The sequence below is a fragment of the Wasmannia auropunctata genome, unplaced genomic scaffold, assembly GCF_000956235.1.
Source record: "Wasmannia auropunctata unplaced genomic scaffold, wasmannia.A_1.0 LD336071.1, whole genome shotgun sequence".
Lineage (NCBI taxonomy): Eukaryota > Metazoa > Arthropoda > Insecta > Hymenoptera > Formicidae > Wasmannia > Wasmannia auropunctata.
Window position 1 is genome coordinate 3,236,616 of NW_012026819.1, and position 23,718 is coordinate 3,260,333.

At 28.0% G+C, this 23,718-nt stretch overlaps 4 protein-coding genes and 1 long non-coding RNA gene across 7 annotated transcripts in view; 4 read left to right on the plus strand and 1 right to left on the minus strand.

Moving 5' to 3' along the window:
• LOC105449977 (pheromone-binding protein Gp-9-like) overlaps window positions 1-998 on the plus strand; it is a 6,389-nt gene extending 5,391 nt beyond the window's left edge. The window contains exons 7-9 of the mRNA XM_011689468.1: window positions 267-275; window positions 511-628; window positions 729-998. Coding sequence (XP_011687770.1) covers window positions 267-275; window positions 511-628; window positions 729-895 — 294 coding nt within the window. The 3' untranslated portion in view covers window positions 896-998. The remainder of the gene's footprint in view (window positions 1-266; window positions 276-510; window positions 629-728) is intronic.
• Window positions 999-2,692: 1,694 nt separating this feature from the next.
• Window positions 2,693-6,234, plus strand: LOC105449956 (pheromone-binding protein Gp-9-like). Its single transcript, XM_011689445.1, has 5 exons — window positions 2,693-2,817; window positions 3,028-3,106; window positions 4,060-4,172; window positions 5,159-5,270; window positions 5,490-6,234. The coding sequence occupies exons 1-5, from the start codon at window positions 2,776-2,778 to the stop codon at window positions 5,663-5,665; spliced, it is 522 nt and encodes a 173-aa protein (XP_011687747.1). The 5' UTR covers window positions 2,693-2,775; the 3' UTR covers window positions 5,666-6,234.
• Window positions 6,235-6,675: 441 nt separating this feature from the next.
• On the plus strand, window positions 6,676-9,290 carry LOC105449955 (pheromone-binding protein Gp-9-like). Its single transcript, XM_011689444.1, has 5 exons — window positions 6,676-7,357; window positions 7,569-7,650; window positions 8,259-8,371; window positions 8,758-8,860; window positions 9,068-9,290. Exons 1-5 carry the CDS (start codon window positions 7,307-7,309, stop codon window positions 9,205-9,207), a joined length of 489 nt encoding a protein of 162 aa, XP_011687746.1. The 5' UTR covers window positions 6,676-7,306; the 3' UTR covers window positions 9,208-9,290.
• Window positions 9,291-11,788: 2,498 nt separating this feature from the next.
• The window catches only part of LOC105449958 (probable G-protein coupled receptor No9), a 15,556-nt gene continuing 3,626 nt past the window's right edge, over window positions 11,789-23,718 (minus strand). For both annotated transcript variants that reach the window (XM_011689448.1, XM_011689447.1), the window contains exons 2-7: window positions 17,194-17,441; window positions 16,733-16,870; window positions 16,262-16,374; window positions 14,949-15,285; window positions 12,922-13,222; window positions 11,789-12,384 (exon numbers count right to left, since the gene is read on the minus strand). In XM_011689448.1, the coding sequence (XP_011687750.1) occupies window positions 12,209-12,384; window positions 12,922-13,222; window positions 14,949-15,285; window positions 16,262-16,374; window positions 16,733-16,870; window positions 17,194-17,349 (1,221 nt within the window). In that variant the 5' untranslated portion in view covers window positions 17,350-17,441 and the 3' untranslated portion in view covers window positions 11,789-12,208. The remainder of the gene's footprint in view (window positions 12,385-12,921; window positions 13,223-14,948; window positions 15,286-16,261; window positions 16,375-16,732; window positions 16,871-17,193; window positions 17,442-23,718) is intronic.
• LOC105449957 overlaps window positions 21,051-23,718 on the plus strand; it is a 3,362-nt gene continuing 694 nt past the window's right edge. The window contains exons 1-3 of one of the 2 annotated variants that reach the window (XR_974408.1): window positions 21,051-21,259; window positions 22,185-22,331; window positions 22,886-23,125. This is a non-coding gene — a long non-coding RNA (uncharacterized LOC105449957). The remainder of the gene's footprint in view (window positions 21,260-22,184; window positions 22,332-22,885; window positions 23,126-23,718) is intronic. The other variant, XR_974407.1, reaches the window with a different exon arrangement.

Below are 23,718 nucleotides of genomic sequence, written 5' to 3' on the forward strand. Positions count from 1 at the left end.
TGCGAATTCGCACCCACAAAATTTTCAACTTGTAGGCATTTGCCGAAATGATTTTGCTTAACACGCAATTTTGAAAACAAATACGTTATTTTTTCGAAAATTTAATATCACCAATCGATTGGTCAGAAAATTTTATATTGAAAAACATACGTATTGGTTTAATTTTGCTCTTTATTTTCTGGAGATATACAACTTTAAAAACGCTTGGTTAGGTTGGTGCGAATTCGCACTCAGATGTTCTTTATGGATGTTCAAAAGAGACGTAGCCTTTATGGGTTAGTAATGTTATTATGCAATAATTATTAATGCAATTAACAATATATGCCTAACGGTAAATTAATACAGAAATTTATATCATTATATACTAATAGCAATTATCCTATTATATTATCCTGTTTAATTTGTGGTAAATATCTTGTTAAATTATGAAGCGCTTAAATTGCACGAATTAATTAAAATAAATTTATATTGTGTATTTTTTCTATTATCTATAATTTTTTTAAATAATAGATGGAAGAATCAGGAAGCATCAAAGAAGGGCAATTTCATGCAAAATTAAGTGAACTATTTGGTGATAGTCCTGTACAAGTAATCGCACACAAAATTGCACGTAAATGTCTGAAAGAGGGTAAGTTATATTAATATTTTTCATTAAAATATAATAGCCAGAGAAACATTATATATTTCAACGGCTTTAAAAAATTTTTTAAAAATTTTCCTTTACATAGTGAGAGGTATTACGCAAGAATGTGAGAAATGTTTCTCTATGTACGCATGCGTTATGAGAGCTGTACATAAAGCACAAAAACATAAAGACCATGGAACTGACGAAACAGAAGAAGCAGTTGAAGTGGCAGAAACAGAAGAAACAGGAGTAGCAGAACCGGCTGAATAAATACAATGAACTGCTAAAATTGATCATTATATCCGTATAATTTTATTATTGCAAATTTATACAATACGAGACATAATTTACAATAAATACGAATATATATATATTTTTTCTTATTCTTACCATTCTTAATTGTTTACTAATTTAATAAAAAAGGCAACAAACATAAAAATTGTGTTTTCAATTGTCAGATGGAAATAAAACAGAAGTATTTATAAAATCCAATTTTATATTCTCTACTATAAGAAACTTTTTAATGATAAATGTATATACATTTTTAATATTGTTATTATTGTAAAGCTCTTTTTAACATAAATATATAGTAACAATCTCTTTATCTCATTATGTGTATATTTATATGGTCTGTCCTAAAAGTAATGAGACTATTTTTGGTGTCCCAATCAGAATTGTCGAAGGGTGGATCCATTGGACGAGGCCGTTGGTACAAGATGTCAAGTATACAATATCTGACCCTTTCCAATTGTCTCCAAGTCTTTCTAGCAGTCGATATTGTCAATAAAATGCATTGTAATTTTTGTGTCGTGTCACGGATGAAAATTCAGCAATTTCGAGCAGCAATCAAATTTTGCGTAAAAATGGAAAAATTTGGTTCCGAAACATTGAAGATATTGAGAACAACTTATTGGAATGCTATTTTGTCTTCGGAATTTGATCGTAACGTTGTTCAAAATACAACACAGTCTGTGCTGAATTTTTGCCCGTGACAAGACACAAAAATTACAACGCACTTTGCTGACGGTATCGACGGCTAGAAAGAAAAAACTGAGAAGAGTCAGATTGTATATCTAACATACTATACCAACGGTTAATGGATAATCCACTCCCACAATTCTGATTGAGCCCCCAAAAAATAGTTTCATTACTTTTGGGATAAACCATATGTATATCATATCTTTTTATTAATTGTAACACATGATTTAGAATCTTTACATATAGCAAAACTTTCTTACCTTAATATTAAGTAATTCATCTATTGCATTTTATTCTTATAAAATTACACGCATGCGTTTAACGCTCAAATGTAAATTGCTTAAAAATCAAAATCCGGACATTTAAAAATTTTTTAGAGAAATATTTATAACGACATTCAAATACCTAATGTTTATCTAAAAAGAAAATTAGCAAAATAAATATTATGTGTTTATTTATCGTGTTCATAATTCGTATAAATGCACAAATAGTTTCTAGAAAATTATACACACGTTATATTTTCTCTCTCTCTCTCTCTCTCTCTCTCTCTCTCTCTCTTTCTCTTTATATATGTATACATTTATACATATATTAATGTACATGATTATTGAAGAATAACAAAAATGTAGATTAAATAACGTAATTATTCTAATTTTCATGAAAAGATAGTCAATCAAGTTTAAAATTTCATTCAGATTTATAATGCATCCTTATGTTTATTCATCCAGCTTAGGAATTCTGTTTTATATAAGCTTATCTTTTAAAGTTATTCTTCCATTTATAATATGTATTTATCAACTAAAACTGAGAATTCCAGAATATACACCAAAGATAAAACACAAACATGAAAAGGGGATACTTAGAAATATCACTGGAAAGTAATAAGAATATAAATATTATAAGGAAAAATAAATATTATAAGGAATTAGCAAATCTATAAGAAAACTGTATGCGTACGTCTTAACAACTTATTTGCAACAATGAGTGTGTATTTATAGTGATTTATCATATTTCCGCATGAGTATTTGCTTTATGTTTATTTGATCTATGATCTCGCAATCTTTAATTTTTGCATTTTATATATTACAGATAGTATAAATACGATGCTGTTAGGCTTTAATATGTTAATGTACAAGTACATTTCAAGATAGTAAAATAATTGTGTGAACAAGATGAAGAAAATTATCTTTTATATTTGCACTTTTGTGCTCGTTGTAAGTATTTTTCTACCATAAAATTTAAATATTAATATGATAAAATATTTTTTTGTAGATGTAATAATTCTTTTACAACTTAACTATAAATATTGTATTATTGTTTTATATATATAATTAACTTATAACAACATCTATGCGTAATATGTATTTTCTTTAAAAAAAAATTTAATTAAAGTAATGGGCAAAATAAAATTTTATATATTTTAGACTTTTACTGTTGGTTCAAAGATAGGATCTAAAGATGAAAATTATACTACTTGCTTAACTGAAAATAACGTATCTGAAGGTAAGTCCATACACATCACACACACACACACACACACACACACACAATGTAAAGTTTTTAGTTCATCTTTATTTCTTTGTAATTCTCTAGAGAATTAAAGATCTTATGTTTAATTTTGAATCAATTATTGTCTAATGAAAGTAATTATGTGCTATTTTTATATTATAAGTTCTAATACTGTAATCAAATTAATATGAGTTGATTATTTATAAAAAAATTATTGTTATTAAGTGTTACGGACATAGCTAGTCTGCATACGCACATTGCGAATCAAAGGGCAAATTCATAATTGTATATTTTTATATAAAGGGCACAGCAGGATAAGTATGTGTGTGCTGCCCTCGCACGAATTTGGTCGAGATTTTTATTATAAGTTGGCAGTGATGATGTAGGAATGAATTTCGGAAAAAATTATAGTCGAAAGAAATTTTTTATGAAAGTTATTATAGGGGTAAAATTGAAAATCGATAAAATGAATTTTCTCTTTAATGGATGAACTGATTTTGACGAAAAAAATATATGTTAGAGGTTACAATGGTGTGATGTTTCAAAATTATAAAAATTTGTTTTCTAAAAAAAACTAGTTGAAAAAATTTTTAAATATTTTCGATTTTTTTTAATAGATGTACTTGAGACACTACAACCATTTTTTATTTAAAAAATCTTTGATTTGTCTAATACAACATATTAAATTTTCAAAACAATCAAAAGGGTATATCATAGTTAAAAAAAAGGGAAGTTTTAAAGTTTAAGCGTGTCGCGTATTGTGTAACGATCGTTTGTGCCCTATGCAATACGCTCTGTGCAATAAGATCGTGTACACAATGCGTTGTGTGCAATGTACTGTGCAATACTGTTGGTTACAAACAAAGCTAGTAAGCAAACACGAAATCTTCCATTTTCTTTACGTGAATACAACATTTATGTTTTATTAAAGTTTGTTTATATTCTAGATGACATGTTCACAGCGGAAGATATAACACTAGACCGACATAAATCCGAAGATCAGGAAAAAATAAAAAAGAATGGTTGTGTCTTTCAATGTTTAACACAAAAAAAAGGAGCAGTAAGTAGTTTTTTATTTTCTTAAAAACAGTATTAAAACTATTAAGATACAAAAACATTATTTATATAAAAATGTAATTTGAAATAAGAGAAAAGGAGCTAAATAGCCGAGTCAGAGATAAGCTCTCAAATATTCAATATATATTCTTAAAAATCTTACAATATAATTAATACATTAATTTAAATAAAAAAACTTTAAATACAAACAAAACAGACGTTTCGACCTTATACATATACGGTCATCTTTAGTGCGTAATCTAATACGTAAAATATTCGTTAAATGTCAAATTAAATGATTCACTGTAGTAACATCACTTTGTTCGATATACTGACGAAGTAGTTGTCGTCCGCCTCTCTTTTTTAGAAGAAATATGCTTATACATTCGCTCGCAGTACAAAAAAATGTATGTTCTTGTTAAATATTCGTATATGCACCATAGTTGCGCCGTGTAAATTACAAATAATTCATGGGAAGTCTCTAGGAAAACAAATATATTTTGGAGATCAAAAGAATAAGATACTAAACGACCATATGCTAAGCAACATGTTATGTCTTATTGCAAATAATTATTAATAAATAAATAAATAGATAATTTAAGTAAAAATTAGAAACAAAAGAACTATTGTAAAAAGATAGAGTCTATAACTAAAAATTGAAGACAAAAATAAATTTAAAGGAAAATTGTAGTCATAATTTAAAACAAAAGTAACATCTAAATATCCTAATAAAAAAAATTTCTTTAGTATGTAATAAAAATGTAATTTTTCCCATATTATCTTCCATGTAAAGCCATTTAGATTTAAAATTAATTTTTTAATTTTTAATTTTATTGACAAATTAATATGGTTATATATATTCATTACATTATAGAATATTATTTAAAAATTATATAAATATTATTACAAAATATATGTATACATATATATACGTTTTTAAATAGTCTAATGTAATCTAATTATTAATATTTTATATGCTTGTCCTGTTAGATGCAAGATGCGGAATATAACATAGAAGTAATGCATAGTTTTATTACTAAAATAACAAATGCTCGACCAGGAGGTTTATTATTTGAAGCTTTCGACAATTGCATAAATGAAAGTAAGTTATGTAATTATACATTATATATGGATAGTTAGTTTTTAATAAACATAAAATTATTAATAATGTTTAGTAAAACTTAAATATCTACAATATAAATTAGATATTAAATAATCTTGATGTAATTAATGCTAGAAATTTTAATATTATAAGCGCAGAAAAGGTGTAACATACATACTTCACTTCTTGTCATTTCCTAATTAATTGTTTCTATTTCAGCGAAAGACCTTCCAGAAAAATGCGAAAAAAGCTTTGCTCTTACTGAATGTATGTTGAAAGCTCAAGAGAGAATGCTTCTCATGTTTTACGGAAGTCCTACTTCTAATCATGAAGAACATGAACATAAACATGAAACACACGAGCACGAGCATGAATTGAATAAATCCGAAAAATAGTGAATGCAATTAAAAATAGCCAACATTTAATTAATGTAAAAATCTGTGTACAACATTTAATTAATGTAAAAATCTGTGTACAACATTTTTAGTGAAAAGATTTATTTTCTTTATTTTAGTACATTAATATAAAAAAATTCTATTTTAAATAATATCGATAGATCTTTTGATAGGAAAGGTATTAAAATATCTGAAGTATCGATCAATGTTTCTATAAATTTATAATATAAAATAAATTATGTAAATTAATTTCGTAGATTATGTAAATTATGTAAAAACAAAAACATAATTTAACAATAAGTTAAACAATATACGTTCTTTCTAAAGTCTTTACATTTATGGAAAAATGCAATGATAAATATAATTAAGAAGACTATGCATGAATAGGTATAAATCATTTTTTATATAATTTTGCATAATTTCTTTTATATTTTTATAAAAAATGAATTACCAAATTAATTAAATTTTTTAATTTTCTTTTTACTTACAAAAAACGGAAGGAACGGCCAATAATTCGAGCACGTAAAGATGTTAAAAAATTGATAATTTATTACATGTAGTTAACGCAATGGTATGTTTTAGCTTTATTTGGCCTTTCTCAACCGCATTACATTAATAAAATTAAATTAATGGAATTTATGGACATTATGGAAATTATGGACATTAGGAGACAGGGTAGTGGCTTGGTGCCAAGTGTTTAAAAAACTATAAATATAAATAAAATATAATATAAAATATATGTATGTGTATAAAAATGATATGTCATATAAGTATGTCAAGCCATGCCGGGGCTCTTAACGCGAGCCGTCGCGTTGCGAGCACCCGAGATTTTGAGATCTCGATAACAGTCGAACCGATTAAGTTCTAACTAGGCTTAATCGATAGATTTGGTTTAATTTATATAATGAAAGTGTCTTTATTTTTTCTCTACGTGTCCTACGAGCGGAGATTTTACAATGCAAATTCCAAAATGTGAAAATTAAGATTTAAGAAACGTTCTCATCATTATCATCGTCGTCGTCGTCGCCCAGTTGGAGGAAGTGTACTTTTACAATTTCAATATTACAGTAACATTTAAAATTTAACGGAATCGGTTCATATAAAGAATCTGTATTGAATATTTTAACAAAAAACGGAGATTAAAGCGTAGATCCTCAAATAATCGTAATGAATAATTGTATGCTAATTTGTCCAACCGGTGATTTTTTTTTATGTAAGCTTATCCAAATAAATCTTCATTTATGACGTATTAATCGACAAAACTTGAGGATGTAAAAAGTATATACAGCAGAGATAAACTTATAAACTCTTGACTCAACCAACGTAGCATAAAGACTGAAAGATAACACTTATAAGCAATAAGAATATACAACATTAATAAAATTGAAAATATATGATAAAACTGCATGTTTACGTCACATCTTAGTAACTTATACTTGCAACAATGAGTTTGTGTTAGTGATTTATCATTATATTTTCTGTTGCGTATGTACTTCATGTTTATTTGATCTATGATCTCGCGATCTCTAATTTTTGCATTTTATGTATTACAGATATAGTATAAATACGATGATGCTGTTAGGCTTCATTGCGTTAATGTACTATAAGTACGTTTAAAGATAGTAGATTAATTGTGCATGCATGAATAAGATGAAAAAAATCGTCTTCTATATTTGTACTTTTATGTTCGTTGTAAGTACCTTTCTGCCATAAAAATTAAATATTAATAAGAAAGAAACATTTTCTTGTAGACGTAATAATTTGTTTGCAACTTAACTATAAATATTATATTATTGTCATATATACATATAGTTAACACATAGTAATCTATGCGTTTATGTTCTTTTTCTAAAAGAAATATTTAATTAAAGTAATGAATAAAATAAAATTTCGTATATTTTAGACTTTTGCTGTTGATTCAAAGAAGCTTGGATCTGGAGACAAAAATTATACTACTTGCTTAACTGAAAATAATGTATCTGATGGTAAGTTCACACGCACACACACGCGCGCGCACTGTCACATATAATGTAAAGTTTAGTTAATTTTCTTTGTAATTCTTTACAGAATTAAAGATATTATGTTTAATTTTAAGTCAATTTCTTTCTAATAAAAGTATTATATGCTATTATCATATTGCAACAGTATCTATACTGTAAATTAATATGAGTTGATTATTTATTAAAAAAGTTGTTATTGAGATCGTTATTGCACACATGTTACGCATATGACTAATCTGCACATGTACATTTTAAATCAAAGAGATTCATAATTGTCCTTTTTTACATGAATTTGAAATTCTCCACTCAAAGTACGATTTCATATTGATTAAACGAGATCTATCTCCCTCCACTCCCTTCACTCAATGCAGGTGCAATGCGAAATTTGTAACTGTACAATTCCATATAAATTTTTAACATGATCATGTGTGCAACACGTTGTATGCAACAAAATATTATGTGCAATGTACCGTGTAAAATAGTTGATTATAAATGAAATTGTAGGCAATCGTTTTGTAAACAAACACGAAACCTTCTTTTTTCTTTACGTGAACACAACATTTATATCTTATCAAACTTTATTTATTTTCTAGATGACATTTTCACACTGCAAGATATAATACACGACCGACACAAATCCGAAGACCAGAACAAAATAAAAATGAATGGTTGTGTTGCACAATGTCTATTTCAAAAAGCAGGAATAGTAAATAATTTTTCTTATTTTCTTAAAATAATCTAAGCTACAAACTATTAAGATGTAAAAACATTATTCATATAGAAATGTAATTTTTCTGATAACATTTTTCATCTGAAGCCATATATAGTTTTAAAATTAATTTTTTAATTATGAATTTTATTGACAAATTAATTTTGCGGTTGTATATTTATCACAATATAGAATATTATTTCAAGAACAGTACAAACTATATATACATATATAACAACTATATATATAACAACAATATATATATATATATATATATATAACTATATATATAACTACATATATAACAACTATACATACACATTTTTAAATATAGTCTAATGTAATCTATAAATTATTAATATTTTATATGCTTGTCCTGTTAGATGCAAAATGCGGAATATCATCCTAATTTTGAAAAAACTGAAAAAACAAATGCTCAACCAGAAGATAAACTGTTTGAAGCTTTAGACAACTGCATAAATGAAAGTAAGTTATATAATTAGATTATGTATGGGAGAAATTTAGTTCTTAATAAATAAAAAATTACTATTAACATTTAATAAAACTACATATCTACAATATTAATTAGATATTAAATAATTAATTTAATCAATGATAGAAATTTTAATTAAAATAAGCGCAGAAAACATACGCGCTTTATTTCTTAACATTTCTTAATTTTTTCTATTCCAGCAAAGAACCTTACAGAAAAATGCGAAAAAGCTTTCGCTCTTACTGAATGTTTCCTAAAAGCTCAAGATAAAATCTTTCCTACTTCTGAAAACCAAGAATGCGAGCATGAGCATGAACATCAGAATGAATCCGAAAAATAGTGAATACAAATGAAAATAGCCAACATATAATTAATATGTAAAAATCTATGTGTAATATTTCTAATAAAAAGATCTATTTTGATTGTTTTGGTATATTAAAAATAAAAAAAATTCTGTTTTAAATAATATCGGCTTTTTCAATAGAAAAAATACTAAAATATCCGAATCATCAATATTTTTAAATTTATAATACGAAGTAGATAGAAAATTATGTAAGTTAAGAACATGATTTAAAATTTATGTTCTTTTTTGCTTCAACTTTTACATTTATATAAACATTAAACTTGCAATATAATCTATTAAAATAATATATTAAATCTATTAAAATAGTATATATAAATTCTAACACAAATTATTGTGTTTAATCGGTAAAACAGACAGGTGCAACTTTATTGACGTATCTAAAACTATAATAATTTATATTAATTATATTTCTAAGCAAATAAATGATATCCCAAAAAGTAAAATTTGTTATTTGTTATTTTAACGTAATAATAATAATAATAATAATAATAATAATAATAATTTTGGAATGCATTATAAAAGCTGAAGAGATAAGTTCTAAAAAAGCAAATATTTGTAAATTATAAAAAATGTCATAAACATGAATAATAAACGCATTAAAAACTTAATGTCATTTGACGGTAATAAATATGATAATTTATTTAATAAAAAAATGTATTTTCTTAGATCCCTTAATTTATATTTAATAATATAGTACCAACTATTAAAATAATATTTAAATTTAAAAAAAATAAATTAAAAATATATTCTTTTCCCCATTGTAATTTATATGTATTCTATAACTTTTTATATTTATGACTTTTCTCGAAGTAAGAATAACACATAATTATATAACAGTATTAATTAAGCGTTTTTAACCTTAAAAATATACATGCATGATAATTTTCTTAAACTTTATCAAGTACTTTATTTTATTTTATTGAAATATTGTATCTATAACATGGACATTACTTTAAAATAAAATATCTTAATATTATAAATGTAAGTGTAATATAATATTTCTTGTAATAAGCAATAAATATTTTTGTTTTAATTAGAGAATTAGAAATTACATTTGTTCAGTGTTAAGCAATACAGTATTAAGTAAAAAAAAGTTTCACAGTTTTATGTATTATATACAATAATGTAATTTACAGTTTGTCATTAACATATCATAAAACATACATGACATACTTTAATAAACAATAAAAGTGTAATTTCTTGATTTTAGCACGTTTATATATCTATTTGTGATTTTCATTTATACAAAGAAATTTATTTATTGAATAGAATCAATAATATACTATATATTTAGCAGTGATAATGATACGGATTTTATATATATATAGTACATACATGAATCAGATTTTATGCATATCATGTATCTAGTATTTCCTCTGTGTGTGTGTGTGTGTGTGTGTGTGTGTGTGTGTGTGTGTGTGCGCGCGTGCGTGCGTGCGTGCGTGCGCGCGCGCGTAGTGTGTGTGTGTGTGTGCGTGTGTGTGTGTGTGTGTGTGTGTGTGTATGTGTGGTGTGTGTAATGATAATAATATAAAAATAATTGGTAAGATATATTAATAATTTGAAATTATATATATACATTAATGACGAATTAAAAATACACATTGTATTGGTTTTCTATTTCCCAGCAAAATCTATTACGTACAATATCTACACAGTCTTTAACAATTGATAAAATTATATACAATAATATATGAAATTTATGCAGCAATATCTACCATCTCAAATAACTAATAACTATTTGAATATTAGTATCTACATTATGTGTACATAAGTTTATAATTTAAATATTTCTTACCTAATATTCTTAAAATATAATTAAATATCTTCTAGATTCTATTTATAAATTTCGATTCTACATTCACATTTATAAATTCGCATGACTATAAGTATATATATTACGTTTTGCTATATTTTATATACTGTTTATAAATAATTATAAATAAATTATTATATTAGAATAATATCACATATTAACGATACCAAAGTATGTATATATATTACTCAGAAGCATTCGATGCATGTAGCAAGTTTTCCTCAAAAACATAAATTACGAGATATAAAGTACGTGTGTAAAGTTTGGTATACGCATTATTTGCGTAAAGTTTAAAGAGATATGGAAAGAGAGTGTACGTATAACACGAGCATAGATATTTTTAATTGTTTATTCTTCGTATACAAATATCACGAATGAATGCGATAATGATGGGATATTGATCACAGATTAAGTGTCAGTCGTACATTGTTTTTCCTATTAGATTAATTACTAATTAAAATACTATTCATAAATTTTCTATTTTTATATCTATTTTCGAATTGTCACGTGCTTATCAGAAGAATTCGCTACATGCTTCGAGTTACCTTTCATCCAAATTCACTTACACATTTTTATATAAATATAAATACTGAATCTATTACTGGCGCTATATTGTAATGTTAAACTTCAATGTGTAATACTTTTAATGTGTGTTGTCATAACAAAACTGCATTATATACATAAAAAAACACAAGTAAAAAAAACTTATATAAGTATATATATTATCGTAATATATTCTTATCTTTCGATCAAATTTATTTTTAAAAATTACAAGAACTTGTAAAAAGCTTTTTAAAGTTTAATTTAAAATTTAATTGAGCATAATTCCGAAATCTATAAGCATTTAACGAAACTATAGTGTTCAATTATATTGGACGTTGTAATAAATGACTATTTAAGCCAATATCTAGCTAAAAATAGCTACACATACTCGAAAGTATATTGTGCGTATATGCATCATAGTGAAATATTTAAATTTTATAAACCTGCGTAAGAGATATTGATTGATTACAAACCCATACTAATAACGTACATATATAGTTCTCACACACGTCACGCTTCATTAACAGATATCAATTGCGAATAAACTTGAGTCAACCACAGTCATTCTAATACCGGATGCCACATTATTGAATAAGTTTGAAACTCTGGCGGAGAACTTCACGTCCTCGACGTATCTTTCTTCCAGTTAACCGAGGCGGGTAATTTCCGATTTGTGCCATCCAAGTTCAGTCTACTCTTTGAACATTTCCTACATGTTAGTCGCCAGAAAGCAAGTCTGAAGTCCGCCGAATAGAAAGCGTAAATAAACGGGTTGATGGCCGAATTAATCCATCCTAAACACATAAAATCATTTTTAATTTCGAAAAAAATGTGATAATATTAATATGTTATACAATTATAATTCTAAACAAATTATAATAAAATAAATTAAAAACTGCAGATGTTGGTACAATATAAATAAATTTATCATATTTTAATTAATTTGTATATTTATTATTTTCTATTGTAACAAATCTGTACGTTTTTAATTGAACTTTGATTTAACTAAAATAATCTTAATTTAAGGTGGTTTTATCGCTCAACGCCAACTCGATAATGTGACGTTGTAAACGTCACACAATTGCATATGTACAGTCTATGCGAAATGTTTTTATTGAATTATTAGTCATATGGAGGGACTAACTTTTGACTGGGATTTGCACGATAAAACCACCTTAAAATATAATTGTTATTTAAAGTTATTTAAACAAATGTATTCTCCAGATATTTGCTATATAGTTAATCTAAATTCGTTAATCCATAAATATAAAAAAAAATTTGGAAACATTATACTGTAGATATTTGGGGACATCGTATGAAAAAGAGACTACCTAGCCATGTCAAGGCTGGCATGAGAACATCCGGCGGCTGCACGGGCACGAAGGGTGTTACCAGATACAGAATGAAAAACGGCAGCCAGCATGCGACGAAACCACCAACAACCACCGCCAGGGTGCCCGCAGTTTTCGTCTCCCTGGCGACCCTGTTGATGCAGCTTTGCTGATTACCTCGAATTGTACCCAACTTTTTGCACATATTTGTTAATTCGGTATCCTCGGATGACCTGCCGCACGTCATACCGCTCTCGGCATAATCCGTACGTTGTGTCTTGATGCTTCTGCCACGATCAATCTGCAAAAAAATCGTTTCATACATTTCACGCATTGATATATTATGATATATTGGAAATTGCACATTTGTTAAATCAATTAATTTAAGCCCTCTTTACCAATTTAAGCCTTCTCAAGCTGAAACAATGTAGCAGTTTGAAAATGACAATGCAAAAAGGTATGAAATTAAATTCCAGGGCTTTGTAACTTTTCGGGATTTTCAATATCTCCAACGCAAGGGAAGCGTATTAGTGAGAAGATTTTCTTTTACAAACCGCAATCGCTTGTTTCTCTTTCGAAACGTTTCTTATTCTGCCACCGTAATAAATCGCTCAATGTCTACTTGTGCCATTTTGTTTGCCAACCGAAAGAATTTTAAACTACTTTTATTCAGTTTTACAATATAAACCAATATCACCTTTATAGATTAATACAAACGTGCTGAAATCGTTTTAAAAAATCAGATTTATAAGTGAATTAAATATAAACCGCATATTTTTAATCATTAATTTTCGTCATTAAGTTTTATCATTAATAAACAATGAAAGAAACATTTTTTGCGTGATATTTGATAATTTCTCTTTCTTCTGTATTAAAATGATATTTTTGCAGCTATGTAATTAAATCTGACAAAGTCGATAAGACATATTGTGCAAAATAATTGATAATCGATTATATGAAGTCGGGTAATATGGATTACGAGGAATCCGTGTCGACATCCCATAGTGGAATTAAAGCTGTACCATTCTACGTCCGTCGCTTGTGAGAGAGAACCGTCAGTTTCACTAATCTCCTTTTCAATAAAACCACGAAAACGGTTTCGTTATCTTTGATCGATGGTGCTAATTGGAATCACGGTACAGTTTGCAGAATAAGTTTTTATTTTCCTAATTGGAAATGCGCGCTTGCTTTGAACTCGATATAGCTCGTTATCAAATTTACATTAACACTATTGCTTTGTTGTTGTGAACAATTTCCCTGATTACCCAATGTACTTTCAACCTGTCTCTTTACGCACTAAAATGTTTTTAAATAAATGTATAAACAGAAGAATGTTATATCCTGTGAAATAAATATTGTAGGAAAATATTTTTTTCCGATAAAAAATATTTTGGGAATTCTTTTTTCTTGAGAAATATAAAAAGAATATGATTTTCAGTTTTTTATTTTAAATCTACATGCAGATTTCAATGTTACACATTTGTACGACGTTTTTATAATCATCAATTATTAGTGAGATATAATCGCAAATTAGAATATTGATCGAGTAGAATTTCAACAACGAGTCATTAATATCCCCTGTCAGAATTAGCTTACAATATCATCTACCGGGCTAATAAACAAAGCGTAATATTAGGAAGATTAATGTATAGACAGTTGTTAGTACAGGAAAACGTGATTTGTATTAATCACATTAAAGTTTTATTTTTATGATACAGCTCAATGATCATTTGAATAAATAACAGCGTTATGAAATTAAGCGGACGAAGAAAAACAGCGTATTTATATTAAACTTTCGTATAATATTAATATCTGAAATTCATTAAGATGAATTTTTTAAGTAGAAAATCTTGTTTATTTTAAAAACAAGCATATAATATGTATAGATGCATCATATAAATTCTATGAAATTAAGCAAGATAAGTATCTATAAATAAAAGCGAATTATATATGATAGAAAGAACAGGTAATACCGGAAGATATACAATCGTGCGTCTGGGGAAAACTAAATCAAATAGTTGACTCACTGTGATTTTACGACGCGATCGGATGTTCTCCCCTTCGTTGGTCTTCTCCAGATTTCTGTGCCTGCTCGCTATGACGCACGAAATTCGGCCGTACACGTACAGCATCACCAGCATAGGCAGGAAGAAGCTGCCCATCGCCGAGAATATCACATAAGAGGAATCCATATTGTAGGAGCACTTTTTGGCGTCGCGGTTCGTCGCACGTGGGAAACAACCCAGTAAAGGCGGGCTCGTTATTGCGCCGGCCATAATCCATACCGCGACGATCATCAACCCGGCCAGTCGTTTGCTTCTACGTCGACGACTATATATCAGCGGTTGAGTCACAGCCAGATACCTTGCTCAAGGAAATACCGATAATGATGCGATAAATTCCGTACAGTTTTACCTCCGTACGTGCTGAATCGCCGCAAAGTGCAGGGCGCAATGGCGGAAAAATAGAAAGACAAATGGGACATGCTGAACGAATCGTCTCAGAATTTTCGGAGCACCCTTATCTCGAAGGCTAAATTACATTCCTAGTAAGAAGATACGTATATATGTGTACCAAAATTGTATTTTTAAAGCGCAACGAATCGTAACTTTAACTTGTTTATTAAATAAGTTTATGCAACCTGTGTATGCAGCCTGCAATGTGATGAGTAGAAGCTTCTCAGAACAGCATGCAATGTAAAAAGAAAAAATCTAATTTACGTGAACGTAAAAAAAGGTAAACATTTGGCTTGTACATGTACTATACAGACAACAATAAAAACCAAGAACTTATATTGCAAGCAGTTTCTTTGCTTTCAGAATTTTATTTAAATTAAAAACCTTTATTTTACGCATTTGTTTTTTAATAATATAATAAATTAAAATAAAAATTATATATATATAATATATACATATATATTATACATAAGTATACTATACGTGTTAAATAAGACTTTTTTATATAACGTATATAATAATATGCAAATGATAAAATAGAAATGTTTATATTTCTATTATGCATACGTAACTACAGAGAAAAAAAAATTAAAAGATGCAAGAAAAAATTGCTTTCATTGAGCAATGTTGACTCGTTTAATCGTATAATAAAATCAACACAATATAAAATACTTTTGCCGAACTTTCTAGTTGGAAAACCTATCCGCTGTTGCCGTCGAGTTTATCCGTAAAGCCCGGATGTTAGAAAATTTACGTCGCACGAAATCTCTTTTCTAATAATGGAATAATCTATCATTCTACAAAAGATTGAACGGTTCGGATGGCTTTCCGGTAATTCCGTTATCTACGTGATGAGATTTGGAAATGCGTATGATCGGGTTTACCTGTCTATAGATATGGCGCATAACGAGAGAATACTGGCTGTGCAGAGTAGAATGTCGAGGGAGACCCAAAAGTCGCACAGTATTTCGCCTAATTCCCAAGTTCCTCCTGTAAGCTTCAATGGATATCCCATTTGATAAAACGCACGAATATGCGATTTACACAACATAGGAAAGAACATTTTTTTTTTTGCATAACGATAATGTTGACTATATAGGAATCGTGGCTTACGACGTTATATGCGTATACAGAATTATTAAATGCTGGCAGTATTAAATATCGCTCTAAATATCATTATCGGCTCGCAAGTTTATTTCCTTCCGCGAATAATATATACCAATTGCGATAATTAACTAATTAATAAGATCCTACAATGGCTTACGTGAAAGCTCACAGCTTACTACTGAAGATAAATTGGACACATTTCGCGCTCGTTTATTGCATTTTATCCCCGTGGACGAGCACATGCGTACCTGTAACAGCACACCCGGCGGCATCACCGCTAGACCGACTAGTAAATCCGCAGCAGCCAAGCTGGACACAAAACAATTAGTCACGGACCGTAATCTCCTCGTGGTAATTACAGCCGCGATCACTAGGGTATTGCCGACCTATGTAATGTGAAAAAAAAGTCACGATCGATTGAAAATATATGTGAGCAAACACATTAAAATTACACTCAGATTTATGTATCACAGAAAGTACATACTTTTAAATTATATTACTCCTTTAAGTACATACTTAATCTGTTGAAGCTACTGTTTTATATATTTTAAAATGCAAATTATTCAAATCACTTAAGGCGCTGTGTCTTAGTTAGTTAAATTATGCGTCCATGCAGCGCGCCATTAAAGTAGATATTCTAATGTAAAAAATATTCATGCCAATATAAAAATGCTGGTAATTTCAGTCATCGAATAATATGACTGCTTACTATAGTAACTATAATCAGCATCGTGAATAATCCCGCTAGAATAAGATCGGTCCAATCGGGTAGGTAATATCCTGGCTTCGTATCTTCTTCGTCCGCCGATACCGTATGATTCCATTGATAAATGTCCTCATGGTAATCAGCCGTTTGATTCGCCATGGCGTTTACCCTCGATCCATAAATGATAATTTCTGTTTTGCGGTGCGTATGTTGTAAAACATCATGATGATTTTTAAGAAGAATCCATTACCCTAAACACACATAAGACACTTTATACAATCTTACTATAAGATTAAGTTTACAATTTAGTTCATCGCATCTCCAATTGTTCAAATTACTGCCACATTTTTCTTCTAATACTTGATTTTTATAATAATCAGAAATCATTAAGAATTTACTTTTTATTTAAGCTATTTTATCGTGATATTCAACAATCGTAAGTGCACGAAACGTAAAATAATATGTAATAATTATTACGCACTCAAATACCATAGAGCAAATACGATAATTCTTAACAATGCGTCATTCAATGTATGACAGTTAAAATAAAAAAAAATAATTTTAAATATTTATCAATTTTAATTTTTTTGTTTATATATGTATGTATATAAGCCGATCAATTACGAAGATACGAATGACCAGATTTTTTATTTGCATTGTCACGAAAAGTGAATATGCAAAACGTTTGTAGGACATATCGAATCGAAATGTGAATCCTGCGGACGATGAGACGCATATCAATTGAATTTGAAATTTATTAAAAATCACGACATGTGCACGTGAAAATATGAATATAGATAAAAGTGATCGGGGTGGAACTTTTAAAACTTTCTATGATCACGCGAATATAGACGGGCGAAATGGCGTCCAATGCCGACGTTTCTGCAAAATATGGAAATGGATCACATTGGAAAGAGACGAACGTACGCGAGTTTGCTAAAATTGGATGAGAAAAGTCAAACAGACTGTGGAAATAAGACAGAGCAGGAGAGAGATCTCAAGTGCTATAAAAAAAAAGAAGTTATATTCAGAAGTATGTGAGAAGAAAAGCGCATCGAACAGAATACATTCCTCGTCCGAATTGATATTGTCACCGTCAAAATATTTTGTCGAAAACAAATCACTTTATCGAACAAGCCTCTGTATATTTAACATGCATATATTGACATTTAGTCTATTTAATTCAATAGTATTAAAATTTTTATTTTATACAGATTAAAAATTTATATATTTTTATTTATGTATTTGACAAAATAAAATGTTATCTTTACAACTTATAATAATATACCAGTAAATTATCAGCGTTGTTAAGATATTTATTTTATAATGCAAAAAACCAAAATAGCAAAAAAAATTAAATGTATAAAACATATAATCAACATAAAATATTACTGCACTAATTAATTAAATTTCAAAGAATTAAAGATAATTTTCATTATATGAAAGAGTAAATAAATTACAATCTTGTTCACGATGAGACTTATATGAATATAATAGAGAACTTAAACAATTACGTAGTAATTAAGCAGTTTTCCATACTGATTTGTTTAAATATTATTAGTATAATTAAAAATGCAGAAAATAACATTTGTATTAACAAAAGTACCATACCAAAATCTATATAACTAATAAAAAGTATTAGAGATTTATATTTTATTTGTCGCAATATTCACAATATTTAATTCGATTCTAATCCTAACTTGCATGGTGACTTTTTAAAACCAGCCACACCAGTCCATTATCGGTTCCAGCAGCAAATGAATTTTCCACCGGCTCGCCGAATTAAGTGAATTACGGCATTGTTTCCGCTTTCACAGAGCGACTGAGTAATGGCAACCTGAACTGAGAAGCAATTTAAAGAGAGGGGAATTCCGAGAACATACTTAATTCTAATAACTATCAACAACGAACATAATGTCAGATTATAAGGTGTCGTTTAAATGAGTATTGACTGTAATTTCCCTTTATTAAGATTGTAAATCTTAGCTGGCGCTCTCCAGCTGTGCAAGCTTCCTCCTTCTTTTGGTATTTTAAATTATCAAGTATACTTTTTAAACGTTTTTATGAAATCACAGAAAATATGCAAAATGGTTTCTTGTGCATCGAAATGAAGTAGTTTTAAGATATGTATAACATTTTCTTTTTATGTCAAACGATAATGATTTCTGTTCTGAAAGTAAAGTTTCTCTATTCTTATAAAAATTAGATGTCGATTTGAAAAATGAATGTAATGTTAAAAAAAACACGTTAAATTTATATCCTTTATTGGTATTTTTTTTATAATTACATAATTATTTTTTTATATCTATCACTTTTAAGTAAGATGAATATGAAAGAATCCTTAATATTACGAAAATATACAAAAATGTCGTTATTTGCGATGAATTTAAATCATCTATCTCGTGTATAAGGCGAATTTTTAATTAAACTCAAATGATATGCACGTTTCCACGTGCTCCTGATGATACCACTGCATTATCTATGTATTTCACACGTCACTCAACTCTCACACAAAAAGCGACTCGCATAAAAAAGATCGTATTCTTTCTTCGGCTTCGTGAAAATCAGAGGCTGCATTGTCCCATGGGAAGCTCGTATATGTGAGAAATTTTATCTGTGTGAGAATCAAGGCATGTTTGCGTCGAGGAAACAGTTTAAACGGTAGTGGGTCGATCGATAAACATTTGATAAAGATACTCCCACTTGGAACGACGCGGTGGATTCCAGATCAGCCATAAATAATCGCCAGTAGCGCGAGAGAGAATGGTTTATAATGTATAAAAACTGGGCGGATACTACACCGTGAAATATGAAAGTCGAATAAGACGAATGGACCAACGAGATCGCGCGCGATCGTTATCGATCCTGCAAGATGAAATAGAACGGATTGTGGCGAGAGAGTCTCAGTCCATCCTGTTATCTCAGATAATAAAATATTTCGAGGACCTGGGTTATGCATTGCCTCAAGACGAAACGCATTGTCTTTATAAGAAAAATAACATTCTACGTAAAATTTCTTTCTTTCAATATTACATTCTTTAATATTACTTATTATTCTATGTCACAAGTACTTTTTATCTCAAATTTGTTTGTAAATATAAATTTATTCTTTATTAAAATACTAAATACAATAATAATTAATAGAACTATAGGTAGTACGATAATGATGCGACATTATACCTAGAAAAGTTGAAATCAGCTTAACACAATGTAAAAAAAAGTTTGACATAACGTAACTAAAGTTAAAATTATATATTTATTTTAATATATTTTCGTATTTTTAATTATCATTAAGAAGATAAAGCACAAAAATTGCAATTATTTTATTTTATTTTATTTTTTATCTTTTGTAGAATAGCTGCCTTAATATTCCAACATGTTGCCAGGCGCGTTTATCTTTTCAATAAAAGGAAATCGATTCCTAAGAATATCACGGATATATTTTATTTTTCCACGTTTTCAAATATGTTATACATATACACACACATATATATATATATATATATATATATATATATATATATATATGTATATTTGAAAAAATTGAAAAAATAATATACATATATATAAATTGTTAAAATCATTACTATTTAATCCTCTTTATACACGCATTTATTTAAAGAAAGATATTCGATATTCATTGCTGCGGTTAAAACTTACACCATATTAATTGCGAATAGAACCATTTCGAACGATTTCAATTAATCACGATTGTCTGCATGCGAATCGTTCGAAACGGTTACTCTCAGGTTTCGTTCTGGCAGCTTACACACAGATAACGTAAAAATGCGCAACGAAGAGATAGAATGTAACGTAGCAACGAAAACAAATATGTCCACAAATTGCCGGACTGTAGGTACATACATAACATACATACAAGCAGAATATCCATGAATTTAATAGCCTAGGTACAGTAACAACTTTTAAATATGTATTTCATAAACGAATAATCGTAGATGTAAAAATGTAGTACCATTTTCACATCGTTTGACGGTAAAAGTAAATTTAACTACTTCGAAAAAGTTTACCGCAATTTTTTGCTCGACATGACATAGAAAATAAAATACAGGTAAAAAATTTCTCTCAAGTTTTCGCTGCAACAATTTTAGTGCAAATAGAGTTTTCCAAGAATTTTGCATATTAGAAAAAAATATATAGATGTACAGAAAAATACTGTTTACAACCCCTCTCTGTACCTACTTAAAGTTTTCACTATAAACTTTTCTTTACTTAAAAACAAATATTTGACATTAACTAATGGTATTTCGATCACGAACATATTAGTCGAGTTTGATTAAACATTTAGATCAGTAAACGATTTTCTTTTCATTATCTAAAAATTTATGATAGTTTAAATGGCATTAAAGGTTTATCTTTAACCATTATTTTGAATATACTTGCATTAAAAAATCATTTTTAAAAATTTATAAATATAATATATTAAAATATTTAACGCAATATAAATAGCTATTTTTTATCATTATATAATATATTTGTAAAATATTTCAATTCTGCAAACTTATAAAAGATTTAAAATGCATTATTTTTAAGCGGAAAGAGAGATAAAGATCTAGAATTGTTTCAGTGCAATCCGTTCTGGTGTTTGATCCCTTTTTTAGATATGGGTCGCTGTAATCGATTTCGCTACCATAACTATGTCTACATCTGTCGTGCTTATGCACATATGTATAAAACAATTACGTTCCGAATAAGCGTATTTGTTGGAGAAATTATAAAACAGAAAAGTCAATTTTTTTTAAGTTTTCTGTAATTTAAAACAATTTTCTTAATAAAAAAATAATAATTTTATAGTATTAAAATAATTATGTAAAAATAATATTGTTTTTCATTTTTTTATTAATTATATTTAAAACGTAACCGTTTAAAATTTTCAAAACAATTTGAATTATTAAATTAAATAATTTAAATAATATATAACATAAAATATAAACAAAATAAAGTATCATGAATGTGTGGATATTATATGTTCGTAGATATTTACTCTGTGGTTGTTGCTAAAAAAAAGTAAAACTATCGGCACTAGATATACAAATAGATACAGGAAATTCTTTGAATAACAGTTGGGCTATTGAATAGCAGAGAGAGTCTTCGTGGACAGTTTGAAATAGAAATCGAAAACGGTAGTTTTAATATTTCCCATTTTACAGATACGACAAAACGTATTTTTCATCAATAAAGTTTTATTTTGCTTCTTCGCTATCAATAAAAGCAAATATTTAAGAAAATATCATCTAATAATAACAATATATAAACATTCATCGAAATTATATTCATCTTGAATTAAAATAAATAAATACGCTATCTAAATATCCATCGAAATTACAACTATCTCAACTTTTTCATTAAAATAAATAAACATAATAAAAGAGATATAAACATAATAAAACTTCCTCTTTGACATTATTTCGAAGCAAGTACTCTCTAATGATTTCTTCAATATAAATAAATTTATAAATTTATCTGCAAAAAGTTATCGTTCTCATCATACAATAAAGATTGTGAGTGGTAAACGCTTATTTTACGATATTTTATAATTACTATGTTATTTATCGCTCAATTCAAATCAATTGTGCGATGTTAAATTGCTATGAAATTTTTGTCGTAATCGCATCAAGCGATATTAATCTTTTAGCAAAAACCGGAAACATACGCAGCGTTGTGTAATATTTTGCAGACAAATGTGTGCAGGACATTCCTGGATATGTTTCAAGAGCTGTTTTTAGATTTTCGAATTTATCGGACAGTATTAATAACAGAAATGCCGCATTGTGCGCATGTTATAACGATTGGAGCTGCAACTACGTGGAGTCGAACTCGACTGTAACGAATTTTCCGCAAATGTGCAGGACTGAAGGGTTCTCGTCAATCAAGACTCTTTGTTTTGAGAAAACTGCTTTTGAAGGCGTAGCAGCAAGTACGAATATTGTACCCATAAATAATAGTCGTCCGTAGCTGCCCTTTGAGATCATTAGAATTTATTGGATTTCTTTGAATAAAGCGAATTCAACGCACGGTTATAATTTCATCCCAAGTTGTCCAATCTGTCCAGACAAAGATGTTTCAAACACCTGAACGGTTTTCATTTACAATCAATTACATATTTCTATATTTTATTGCGTAAAATGATTAATCTGTTTTAATTTTTATAATTATAATACATTGCAATTGATTATACATATTTATAATTAATTCATATAATTTAAATTAAATCTTTCAAAGAAAGTCTACAAAAAAGTATATTTAATTTATATTTTATTTACTTATAAATAATTTTTATTTATTTACTAATTAAGAGCATTTATATCAATGTTTTTTTTCTTAATATGTTATATACAGGTTGTCCCCGTATAAGTGTCCACCCTCTTTTTATCTTGTAAACTAATAGAAATAGACCTAATAAATGTAATATCAAATTAAAGGGCTCTGACTAAACTTTATTGTAAGCACAATGATTACTTAAAAATATTATTTATGTTAGAGAGACATGATTAATTTTTGCACGGTAAC